This window comes from Lissotriton helveticus, chromosome 7 (assembly GCF_964261635.1).
Source record: "Lissotriton helveticus chromosome 7, aLisHel1.1, whole genome shotgun sequence".
Classification (NCBI taxonomy): domain Eukaryota; kingdom Metazoa; phylum Chordata; class Amphibia; order Caudata; family Salamandridae; genus Lissotriton; species Lissotriton helveticus.
Window position 1 is genome coordinate 1828582492 of NC_136068.1, and position 13496 is coordinate 1828595987.

At 42.9% G+C, this 13496-nt stretch overlaps 1 protein-coding gene across 1 annotated transcript in view; it reads right to left on the bottom strand.

Moving 5' to 3' along the window:
- LOC144767740 (natural killer cells antigen CD94-like) overlaps nt 1-13496 on the bottom strand; it is a 147006-nt gene that overhangs the window by 54878 nt on the left and 78632 nt on the right. The window contains exon 4 of the mRNA XM_078651125.1: nt 113-252. Coding sequence (XP_078507251.1) covers nt 113-252 — 140 coding nt within the window. The remainder of the gene's footprint in view (nt 1-112; nt 253-13496) is intronic.

Sequence of the window (13496 nt, forward strand, 5' to 3'; positions counted from 1 at the left end):
GTGAGTAATAACGTTTGAAAACGTACACAATAGAGGCTCTCGATGGGAGACATATGCAAAAGCATTTTTAAATGCCTATGCATATACACAATATTTATCATTTTTTACTTACATCGTCAAGGATTGCAAGATGGGACTGCTGGGAAATGCAGTATTCCTTACTGGAGGCCCAGGATTTAAATTCCTCAGATATAAAGTAACATCTTCCTCTGAACCTCAGCCAGTTGTAAGGGCAGATCACACATGTGGATTCTAATAGGAGGAAACCACAGCATTATTACATATGAAATCCTTTATTGACCAGTGTGTAAGAGATGATTGTATGCTTTGTAAGCTCAGTTGACATGGAAGAGCAGAGATGACGAGACACTGGCAGAGTACCTATGGCTCTTAAGCCCCATCTCAACACAACGCCTCTTTAAAATCTAACCCATTAATTGTACGTTTCCCCTTCACCCATAATCAATCATTCCTCTAAGTACAAAGACGAGGAAAATACCATTCCAGCATATGCATGGTAGTGACATACGAGTAGCAACTGAAATCTGCTAACACAAAATTCCTAGAGGAGAACATGATAATGATAAATACCAAAAAACAACAAGACTTAGTGAACCGTGGCTCATCCAAAATCCTCTGTGTTGTTAACCCTTTTCAGTAGTGAGGCAGAGTGAGTGAGTTAGAGTAAGTGCTACATAAAAAAAACCAGAAAATGTGAGTGATTGCTGCACTTTATACATACCCTTTGAAAATGAACTTCCTCTAGGCACAGGTAAACCTACCCATGGCAATATTGCAACATATTTCAACAGTGGATCTTGCTGTTGTATTTTCCGACCTACTGATCATCAAATAGGAGTTGCGTAAGGCCTTTTCAGAGAAAGGGCAGAGTGAAAGTGAAAGGGCATTCCGTTTAATGCCTTCACACTTCAAAATGCTCCCATTCGAAATGCTAGAATTGCACTAGGGATCAATGTTTTTGGATAATCTGGAACCATGTTATGTCATCTAATTTATATAATTATCGAGTTCTCACCATAGAGTGCGCTTGTGGTGCAGACTGTTCACCAGGAATGAGGGGAACCCTACCACTTTATTTTTGGGGGGATGCTTCTGGCACACATAGTATTGACTTTAGCAGCCTTAGGTTTATTCAAGTGAACCAAGTTTCCTAAATCAAATTAGTGATACATCGGTTTATGCAATTGACCCCTCATTGTAGTCACTGATAAATGCAGTGACATGTAAACCGAACCGAACTAAAGACACAACCCCAAGATTCAGGTCACAAGGATCTTGTCGATCTTATAGATGTTGAAAATGTTGTGGTCCAAAGGTATTCCTTTTTGGTTCTCAGTCCACTATATTTACCCAGAGGCGTAACACAGGCCCCCGCAGCCCCCGCGTTGCGGGGGGCCCCCACGCTCCAGGGGGCCCCGGGGCCGGGCCCTCACTTGACTCACAAATACATCAGTGATTTTAATGGATTATGGTGCGCAGTGCGCACTAGGCACGGCACACCAGGCCTCTTTAATAAATTGAATGGTCATGTGTGGTGCCACGCAAGGCTCTAACAAAATGGTGCGTGGGCCCCGTCTGGGGCCCCTGAGAGTCCTAGAAATGGTGCGGGAGTCCTAGAAATGGTGCGGGGGCCCCAGCCGGGGCCCCTGAGAGTCCTAGAAATTGTGCACGCCCGCAGGCCCCGGCCGGGGCCCCTGAGAGTCCTAGAAATGGTGCGGGGGCCCCAGCCGGGGCTCCTGAGAGTCTTAGAAATGGTGCGGAGGCTCCGGCCGGGGCCCGTGAGGCACTTATAATGGTGTGGGCCCCAGCGGGGCCCTGAGGCTCTTGAGGACTGATGCGGGGTCCCCGGCCGGGGCCCACGCACCATTTATAGCTGCCCAAGGGCCCAGGTCAGGGTCCCCGCTGTCCCGCACCGCCACCGTCCGTCCAACTCCATTTCTAGAGTCTCGGGGGCCCGCAGTCGCACCATGTAACTCATCTCATTCGCTTTCAACATCCTACTGTCTGTTGCAAAAACCTCCATTTAACTTTCGGTAAATTGTTCAGTTACCTTATTAACAACAAAGCTCCTGCCAATACCCTTTTCGAGCGGTATAATAAACCGTGATATACATTAAGTGGTAGTGATATTTATACATTAAGTGCCTCGGGCCCTGATGCTCGAAATGGTGTGAGCAGCTTATATAAATGCCGGCGGCACAGGGTGGGTGCGCGCGGCGCACACTTGTTTACTCCTCCAAGTTCCGGGACGCATATGCGCGTTATACAGGGTGGGGGGGGCGGGGGCAGGGCTGGTGACTAATGCCCTTATTACATTTGTCGTGACTAGTGACAACACATGCGCAATGAGCTCACCAGTATGCGCATTAGAGTAAGGTGTGTCAAGCATCAGGGGCGCGCGAAAGAGAAGACAAAGAAGCCACGCTCCTACCGGGTCAGAACAGACTGTCCAAAGTCCGTCACCGGCGGGGTCTTTATTAGCCATAATTTAAATTACCCGGCCCCTATCTGCTGGTTAGGCTTGCACTGGCCTCAGCCGGCCCCTGCCTTCTGCGGCTTCCCACACTGCTCGTGCCTAACTCTGAGCTGCTGCAGGCCAGGCCCAGCTCTCATTGTCAGTTGAGGACAGTGAGTGAGTCACTCAGAGTCTGCGTCTGCCCTCTGCCCGACCCGGTCCCCAGCCTAGTAGGCAGGAGATGGGGTACTGGTGCGCGTCCACACAGACTGTGTCTGCTGGCAATGAGAGTAGTGGGGTTCATTAGCAGTGGGCCGATCCTGGGGGGTGGGGGTCGGCGGGGGCGATTGTGGTATCACATTTTTACAAATATTCTAAAAGCCTTGTGGGCAATGGACATGAAACCTCGGGATTATTTTACACACTTGTATAACTTTGATGTACTGATTGTAGTACAAAGAGCAGATTTTATCATGGAGATGTGGGCGCACATGGCACTTAATCTAACATGCGTTACCTATAGAATATGGCGTGTGCACACAAAAACAATCCCATAAAGATATAGCTCTGTGGCCATCTCATAATTTGCCAGACTGGAGTACAGGACAGGAACAGGCCTGGGTCAGGGTGAGGTGAGCTCAGTGATTTAACGGTACTCTCACCAAACCAAAAAGGTTGGGAAGACAGTGGAGTCAGTCGATATCATTAATATGTGTATTTAGGACACCAGGATAAATTGAACATAAATCGAGGTGCTGGGGGTGGGGGACGATAGGTAGTGGCTTTAGACCATGGTTCAAAGAAGTTGAGGTGTGACATGGGTTTGTCACCATTGCAGAGGGTTTCTGTCACTGTTGCAGAGCATCCATCTCTCACTTTCCAATATCAAGCCTGTTTTGTGATGCAAATTGTGAGGGAGATCAGTGAAGTATACAGCCAAAGGAGGGTACAAGGGTACAAATGGATACTCAAATCGTTCGCTTGCTATAGGTAAATGAAACAAACTTGTAGACTAGAGTCCGAGAGAGAGGCACATGTGTGAAAGTAATATGTGGCAGATGGCTGAAAAGTGACCTGTGAAAGGACGCAAGAGGAGTGGTTCGGGTGGTGGCGAGGACTGTCGGAGCAGTAGACGAGTCTGTCAGTGGGTGGCGGTCACGGTGGCGGGCTGGTAATTTGGACTGATCTGGTATCCGGGAGGGGGGGCATCATGGTGGGGCACGCCCGACCGGCAATAAACCTAAAAATATACATAGTGAGTGTGTCTCATCTCCTCCCTGCCTGCTCGCTGCTCCTTGGCTTCTTCTTAGCCTTCCTAGTCTGTGCAAGGTATTCACCTCAGCTTTGTATAGATATGCCTGGATGAATATTTCTCTGGCCTTACTGGGTGACTCTTCCGGTCTAGGAAAAATGTGCCTTCTGGGTGAATTGTAGTCTGCCTGATTGGAGTGGCAAGTAGCCTGGTGAACTGACTTCTTCTAGGTATTGGTATTGCTCTTTCCTCTACTGGTTCCTCCAGGCAAACTAGCAGTCGATTCTTCCTGTTCAGAATGCACTGGGCCTGTTTGCTTTCAGAAAGACAGTGTTTAACTTAATAATGCTGATTTCACTTAGAATTGAAATCCTTAAAAAGAATCTCCTTGGTTTAATTGAAATATATATTCAGTGTAACAAGTAGAGTTTTGATAGTATGATAAAGAAAACACATTAGGTCCCAATACCATCCCAGTTTGTTCATTATTTGAGGATCTTAGTGGACCTAAATTAAATTCTAGACGTAATCCAGGATGGTGCAAGAGAAGTACATGTAGTAGAAGAAAATATGAGAGGTGTGGATGACAAACAGTCTAAACGTAAGGTGAGCAGAGACGTGTTGAGAGTAAAAATGAAAGGCAATTTCTGGTGGTGGTAGGTAATGAAGTAAGGATAAAACTGCTGAAAGGGGACAGGAAAGGAAATCAGAAGTATTACAGCTGTGTCCAGTTGGAGGTAGTGGAAGGAGGGAATGTTTGGACCCACAGCAGGGTGTTGTCATCAAAAGTCAATAAAAAACTGCTGGCGGGTGTAAAACAGGAATGTAAGTTCAATATTTATTAGTATTTCGTTTCTGATTACTGCAATATTAATTCTAAGAAGGCTAAGTTTACTGCAGATTTTCCAATGGCAGGTTTTCCTTATCCACAAATATGGTAACGGTGTCGAGAATTAAACATTTGCCTGATTAGTTTGAAGCTTACTAGTTTTAAAATGCTTGCCTCCTCTGCATAAATAAGATCATCTTTCATTGGTATTGTTGTAGACTTTATGTTTAAGCTTCACCAGACAGAACAAGCTATCTAGTTACAAAAGATATACTGGGGCTTATCACAAACTTACAGTGGACTTGGAGCCCTGCCGTTGCTTACCCTCGTTAGTCCTACTGTCCCTTGTTAGCTAATATTTGGGCTGGATGTAGGTGTACCAGACTCCTGGTCCAACACCTTAAAATATCATTCGAGTTCTCTGCCCCCAAAACTGCCCGTTTCTGAATCTGGGGTTAGTATAACTGTGACTCTTAGAGTATATCCATTTGTGTCTCTTCCTTGTGTGACTTTACATCTTGTACATTTGCAATTTTTTTTGTTTGTATCTTTTATGTAACGCATGTAATCTAAATGCTTATGTTTTGCAACTGGTTCTTATGTAAAGCGCACTCACACCATTCACCCGCTCACCCTGCACTCACAGTCCTTAGTCTGCACTCGCAATGCACGTGCTCTGTTTATCCTGTACCTCACCCTGCAGTCCCACAAGCACACTACTCACCCTGCACTCATGTCACACTTCACTCACCTGTCCCCCTCACTGCTCAATCTGCAATCTCACTCAAATAAGCCCATCACTAACCATGCATTCTTTCGTCCAACTCTGCACTTACATCTGGTCAGCTCACTCACCCTGCAGTCACTCCTATTACCCTACTCTCACACTGTTGCATCACTCCCGTGTACTATTTAATCTATGCCTATCCAGGACCATTAACTTTAAACACTAGGCATAGTATTCAGAATGGATGACTCCGTGCAGTAATCACCAAGGTTGGATTATGAAAAAAATATATACCATAAAGGAACTTGCAGAGATTAAAAACAAAATAGTTTGCATATCTCTCACCTCTTAAGCCATTGCTAATCCCTGCATCCTATTGCAGAATAAGCTTTATGCACCCCAGCCAGTGGTCCTCATGCACAACATGGAATGGGAACACTTCTAACATAGCATCAAATTCAAAACCAATACAATGCCCTTCCAACCACACACCCTATGCATATCGTATCTTGCTACTCATATAGGCAAGCGCTTCAGAGCTCAAAATAGGGGTAGTAGGCCCACTATACATATAACAATACAATACATTCAAGACCGCTCCATCCCCTGTCTTCTTGGCTCTGTCCTTTAGCTCCTGCCGCCTTGCAGCCATCCATTCAGTTAATGCCTTCTTGCATCTGCCTTCAACTCCTGCATTCTTCGCGCTCACCATCCTCATCCAACTAATGAGTGATTACCTCCTCAATCCGATCCCTTCTGCTATTTCCTTCTTAGTTTCTTTTCTGTTATTTTACTGAGTTTTATATAGCAAGAACTTGACCCGAAGGTATCTGGTATCAGAGCGCTTTACATCGCACCAGTTGCGTTACATGAGGACACATTCATTTTTGCTAGGCACGGGGAGAATAAGCGATTTTCACAGGATGTTCAGCGTCATTGGGTAGACTCGAACCCAGTTCCCCAGATTCAAGGACGACCAGCCTAGCCGATAGGCCAACTCCTCTCCTCTCTTGTATCTCTCCCCTGAGTACCCCCCTTCTTGCATCCATTCCTCCAGTGTTAGCCTTCAAGTATCCCTTACTGAACTCTCTACATCAATAGTTAGTATGGTTAAGCTACCGTAGTGTTTAATAATAATGCTTTGTATTTTCCTTCCTTTTAGGCAGTATTGGTGGAACAAAACCCACAATTACAATCTTTGTGGTGTACACAAAATATTCTTACTGCTACTTTCATATTCGTGGACTCTACTACTACATTGACTTTCTACAATTACATTTTAATCAAAGAAATGAGCAAACAGCCAAGAAAGTATTTAAGCGGTGCTCAAAAGCTACAAATTAAATCAAAACAAGAGCAGTTTAAAGGCAAATTTATGAAAATTGACTCTATGTTTAGGTCTACAGGTGCTCATGACGCATCATCACCTCATGCATCATTACAAGAAGGCGATGCAGCTGCCTCATCAACAGGAGACAAAGCAGCATTGCCACAATCCCAATTGGTCAGACCACATGACAAAACATTACAGTGCTCTGATCAACCTTTTAGCATTGAAGCACCAATTGTGGCAGCACTGCAGGCAACAACAACTACTATCGGAAACATAGAAAGCAAAAGTAAAAAAACTGTGTCAGCAGTGCCTCAATCTATTACAGAAGGAGTCGGAGAAATTGCTGGTACACCAGCTAGGCCTACACTGCTACCAGTGACTGAAGGAAGCTCAGAGACTGAGAATACACCATCAGCAGATGAATTTCTTCTTCTTATTATTATTATTAAATTGCACTTGTATAGCGCGTATCTACCCGGAAGCCTCGTAGCGCTTCAAGCTGAATTCTGGTGTAGGCTCAGGGTCTGAGTCTAATATTACAAACAAGTGAAGGAAGTGCTGAAATTGTAAGTGCACCAGATGTATCACTGCTGCTACCAGTGGCTAAAGAAAGTGAAGAACCTTCAAATGGGGTACTTGTTTCTGAAGTATTGCCAAACATTGAAGAAGAAACTGAAGACCTTATGAGTAAGGATGCGGAATTACACTTAGAAGAATTAGAATGATAGAGAGAACTTTTTAGACAAACATTGGCATGATACCGAGTTACAAAGGTTTGTCATTAGAAGTGGCCCATGCAAGCCTAGAGGACCCTTCCCACGAGATATTAAAAACAGGTGCTTTTCCACAAACTACTACTACAAGGAAAATAGGACTGGAGATAAGACTCCAAGACTGTGGTTGTGCTACTCTTTAAAAATGGACAGTGCATACTGTGAACCTTGTTGGCTTTTTGGAGATAGAAAACTTTCATCCTATCAGCAAGCATGGGCAAATGGTATAAAAGATTGGCAAGTCATGTCTCGAAAAATTAAAGAACATGAAATGACGCGCTCACATTTAGCGGCTTGTGCTGTACATGGAAGATGGAGGCAGGATGAGACGATCGATACACAACTGGAATCTGACTACAAAGAGCAGGTGAACTATTGGACACAAATTCTGAGTAGGATCATCGATGTTACACTTCTATTGTCAACTTGCAATTTACCTTTCAGAGGACATAGAGAAATACTGAAAGAAAAAGATAGTGGGAACTTTCTGGCAGTCATTGAACTTTTGGCCAAATATGATCCTGTTTTAAACCATCTGATTACAACAGAGAGTAGAGTTAAATACTTGAGTCCTGCTATTCAAAATGAGCTGATTGAAATGCTTTCAGATAAAGTGCAAAATGAGATAGTAAGTGAAATAAAAAAAATGCACCATTTTACTCTGTTATAATGGACACAACGTCATCCGATATGTGACACTGTGCCTTAATACTGAGGAAATTCCAACTGAAATCAAAATTAATGAAAGCTTTGTTGGTTTCTATAAAATTACAGACCAACGTGCTGAGGGGATAGCAACAGAACTTGAAAAACCTAATAGAGGACAAAGGCCTAATGCTTAATAAATGTAGAGGTCAGGGATATGATGGTGCCAGCACAATGAGTGATATATATAGTGGAGTGCAAACCAGAATACGACAGAAAGAACCCAATGCTGTATATGTACACTGTGCTGCTCATAATCTAAATTTAGTGTTGAATGATGCCTGCATGCACCTTCCTGAAATTGCAGAATTTTATGATATTATACAGAAAGTGTATTTATTTTTCAACCAAAGCATCAAACGGTGGGAACTTCTTATGATTACAAGAGAGAGCACAACTCATTCAAAGCCAACACTGAAGAGACTCTGTCCAACACGTTGGGCATCCAGACATGATGCTCTCCATGCTCTATGCTATCGTTTTATGGACATCATGAAAGCACTCACTACCATTTTACTGCAGTCTAAAAAGGTTGAGGAGCGCAAAGAAGCTCAGGGTCTTAGGAAGTGCATGGAGACTTTTGAGTTTGTGGTAATGGTTGTAATCCAGTCCAAAATCCAGTCTGTAAAAAAGTCAAGGTTTTGTGGTCCCTGCAATATCCCCTGAGCACATCCTTATGGAACTTAAACTTGCCAGTTTCTGTGACTTGTTTTGATATGATTCCAGACCGTCTGGGATGGAGAATAATACTGACATTGTTAACAAGATTTTATTTATTAGAACATAATGCTTGCTAGAGTTAAATGTGTTTTAGACAGCATAGCCTGGCTTAAGCCGAGATGGCTATGCGGCATTCAGCAGTATTTAGCCTGCATTGACATCAATTTACATGAACTAACTTTCTACATGCATTTTTCTCTTCCTCGTATTTTCAATTTAAAAAAATAGGTGAAATAAAATTCCTTTTCATGGGAGTGTTGACGGGTGTTCTCTGAGAAAGAACCTATGCCCGAGATGTGCCAGAATTTCTAACAAATTCAAGGCTCTTTAACAGCGTCTGATCTATGGACCATACATTAGCTGAACTGTCTGTTTTTATTTGCTGTACAAATGTCATGTTACTTTCTTCATTTCCTATGTAAACCTCAAATATAGTTATGCATACAAAGAAGGTCATTTTAATTGTAATTGCAAATTTATTTATATAGCGCTTACAACCCCTTACAAGGCTTTGAAGTGCTTTTTTTCAGCAACTAGCACACTACTACAGAAACCAAAATTAGTAATTAGTAGGTTAGTATAATTTTTATGTTTTGCTTTTCTTGGGCATTAGTTGTGTTTGGATTGTGCTCCTGGTTTCTTGTGTCATGTAATGGTCATGTGTTGTGAGCCTGTTAGTTGGGTTGTAGAGCAAACAAGGAGGGGTAAAAGATTGAGAAGCATGTTTAGGAGTTCATATTAGTCAGAAAAATTAAGATGAGTTGGACGGAGTATGGATGAGAAGAATGGAAGGGTTGGTTTTTTTTTACCATCAAACGTGAATAATTTATGCTTACATATATACATAGCACATGATTCGTATTACAATTTTATTTGATTAAAGCCTTCCATATAATTGCCCATAAATAAATTGAAGGGCAGTATCTCCATAGTCTGCTGCCCACATGTATCATGTGTTACATCTATTCTTTCAAATAACTGTAAAGAAAGCTTATATACACCTGGTTCTTATTGTAGGTATTAGTAGCAGGAGTAAATCTCTATATATGCACCAATATGTATATAGAGGCAGCAATCTTGACTTGGTCTAATGTATTGTGTGGTGTTATATACAATTTTACACTAATATAAGTGCATCTGCTTATAACCGGGGGCATAGTTCACCGTACAAAGACGTGTACTTGTATAACATATATGGTTTGCCATGTATGAGTTTACTGTTGTGGTACTGTGTTCACTTAACGGCCGTCTACCACAAGACCAACCTGCTGCCTTTACCAGGATCTCAAATATAACCTACTCAACATTGGATTACACATTTGTCGACAAAGAGATGTTCAATAAGATTACACGTTATTCCATAGTCCCCAGAGCGACCACCTTCCCCAAAATGTAGCGCTCCGTATCCACATTGCAAGAGCTCCTCTCACCAATGTTTTGTCGGTTCAATCACTCACCTATAAACTAAAACGCCTAGCTTGGAATAAGAGACGACTGCCAATATAATGGATCATTTAATAACATTCACCTCCAACACATCTGACACTGATCATGTGCAGTGGGCCCACTGGGATTCTCTCACAACTGCGCTAGGTACCAATTGGCCGTTAAATCGCCCGCAAACCCTCAATCCAACCATTAAAAGGGGATCCTGCTTCTTCACATCCCTTAGGGAATATATGGAAATTAGACAGTAGCAAAAAATGTACCTACATCTGAACTATCCTACCATGAACCAAATTGCAGCATTAAAGGACACCTACAAAAAGGCAATCTGGTTTCTCATCAAGAAAATACATGGGTAAAATTCTGCACACAAGTAAAACAAAAAAAGAAACCTGTTCTGGTCAGAAATCAACACACTCACAAATGGTAAATTCTTTCATCATAACGCTGGGATCACAGAATCAGACTCGACATCGTACGTCAACGGGGCCTGTCCTGGACAGGAAGCAATCAACTTAACCAGGAAAGGCATATATACTGAGGGACCAAATAGAGAGCTCGCTGGAGGGAAATTGGCGGAGAGATAAACATGCCGGGCACTCCTTGATGAAATAAAGATCAGATGGGGCACCAGGACCAAATGATCTGCCAAACGCAATTTTCAAACTCGATCAGCCCTTCTGGGGCACGTACTTTACCCCACTTTTAAACCTGGCATTTTCCACAAACATAATTCCGGCATCGTGGAGAGGTAGCACCCTCCATACCATCTTCAAGTCTGGCTCGTGGACAACTCCTGGAAACTACAGATAATTTGCCCTGATATACATCGAAGCCAAACTTTACACCACCAACCTATTAAGAGACTTGAAAGCTTGGGCATCAGCTGAAAACATCATCCCAGCCACACAAACAGGTTTCAGGGTGGGGACCAGTACAACAACCAATCTCCTTGCTCTCAGCCTCCTTATTGAAAAGGCCACTCATAAAGCCTCCCACCTTAAACACTTGTTTTGTTGACTTAAAGGCGGCCTTTGACACAGTTCCACTGGACCTCCTCTGGGTAAAAATGGTCAGACTTGGTTATAAACAGACACATGCGTACAAGTTAAAATAGACAGGGCTGACCTGGATGGCTTTCCATCAGAGGTTGTGAACAATGCGCTAACCCTATCAAGGAGACTGGTGCACAGCCTCCAATATGCAGACATCATTTTATGCAGTCAGATCCCAATTGGCCTTCAGCGGCAAATTACAACCCTCCTCAAATTCATGGAACTTTTAGGCCTGAAGTAAAACTATAGCAATACGAAAATCCTCTGTTTTTCGTTGAAATGCATGTAGCAAAAAGTAAGGTTCAAATGGAATGCAGCAGGGAACAGCCTTTATAAGGTAAACACTTATAAATACCGTGGTGAAAGAATGGACAGAAGACTACATTTCAGAGACAGCACTTGTTGCAAAGAAGGGCCCTGGCTAACAAACTGTACTTCGCACTCAATCAAATAAAAAAAAAAGATGGGGAGCTTGTTTCAGACATATCTATTACAAATCATCTGGGCGAAGTTCCTACCTTCACTGACCTATGGTTCAGAACTGTTAAAGGGCAAGGAAGCAGCTATCCTGAACCAACAACAGTCCGTTTTTATAAACGCATCTTCCACTTACCAAAACGCACAAGTGCGCCTGAAATTCATGCTGTTCCACCAATACCCATACAGGATGCCTTCCATAACCAAACTGTGCTGGAAGATTAGAGCCACAGCCAACAGTGCTCCAACAAGCACGAACAACCCTTCACCTCTGTAATGCTTGTGAGCTAAACATTAGTTTCACAGCTTTAAAACAAATTGCTAACAAAGCGGCCAAGGTAAAATCGTGGATGCTCAAATAATTTGGCAGGGAAAAACCATGGCGGGATAGTTCTTCAATCTTACACCTTGGGGCCTCCAACCATATCTCACATGCCACATTTCCCAATTCATCCAACACTTCTTTTTATCAATACGCATGGGAGTCCTCCCTTCCAAAGATCAGGTGCCAACCTGGAAGCAACATTGGCCAGACTCCCTTTGTTGTCTATGCTGTTTATTTGAGAAAATCCAGCTACACTTTTTATTCATCTGTCCAGCCATGAACCATCCACGATGGACATTGCTATGCCCGGATTTTCGGGCACTCAGAAATAGGATCCTGCCGACAAGCTTTGATGACATTACTGAACTGTTGTGGTACGTTCTTGAGTTGTGAGCATAGTCTTCATGTGGGGAAAAAACTGCTTTTAAATCATCTTCTAAAGTACAGATGGTTATCGGTGGATCTTATTACTTGTAGAGAATTCCATAGTTTGGCTGCTTGAACAGAGAAAGATATTCCACCAATGTTTTTTTCTAATATGTAGGAATTAAGAGGCAGGGAAACAGTCTTGAGGGTAAGTTTCTTTGTTGAATCTATTTGTTGATGTTCATCTTGATGAAGAATGTATTGATTTAGGTGTGATACAAAGCAGCTTGAAGGAGGATCTTCTCATAACGTGTAACCAGTGTGGCACCCTTAACACAGGAGGGATGTGTGCTTGTGGCTTTACATGTAGAGGAGTCTACCAGCAGTGTTCTGAATTCTTTGTAGTTGTGTCATAGTTGAAAGAGTTTAGCTGTGATTCAAATTATTAGCACAGTCCAATTTTGATAGGACAAGAGAGATGGCAGCTGGAACCTTGTGTGGGAATCCAAGGTACGAGATGATGAGTTGCAGTGTTTTCATTGTCAGGAAGCTTGATTTGACTACCTTATTCACTTGTGGGCTCATTGACTGTTTGTTGTCCATGGTAATTCCAAGGTTTTTACTTCCTTAGATATTTTTGGCGGTGGTCCTTGATCATCAGGCCAGGCGCAGAGAGGATTGCAAGTTTTCAGGCCACCACAGCTGAGTATCTCGATTTTTGTGGCATTCAATTTAAGGAGGCTCTGTGCCATCCATTGGTCAACGGCCCAGAGGCAATCTTAGAGTTTTGGTGTTTTAATGTCCATTGGCCTTTCCAATTTCAAAAGTATCTGCGTAGGTATGGCAGGTGATGTTAAACTCTGTGATCAGATGTGTCAGTGATTTCATGTAGATGTTAAAAAGCATGGGTAAAATGTTTGAGTCTTGAGGGACTCTTGCGTTAATGTTGTATGGTTTAAAAGAGGATAGGGGTTATGTATAATATTTGTTCTGTTGTGTAGGTAGGATGTGA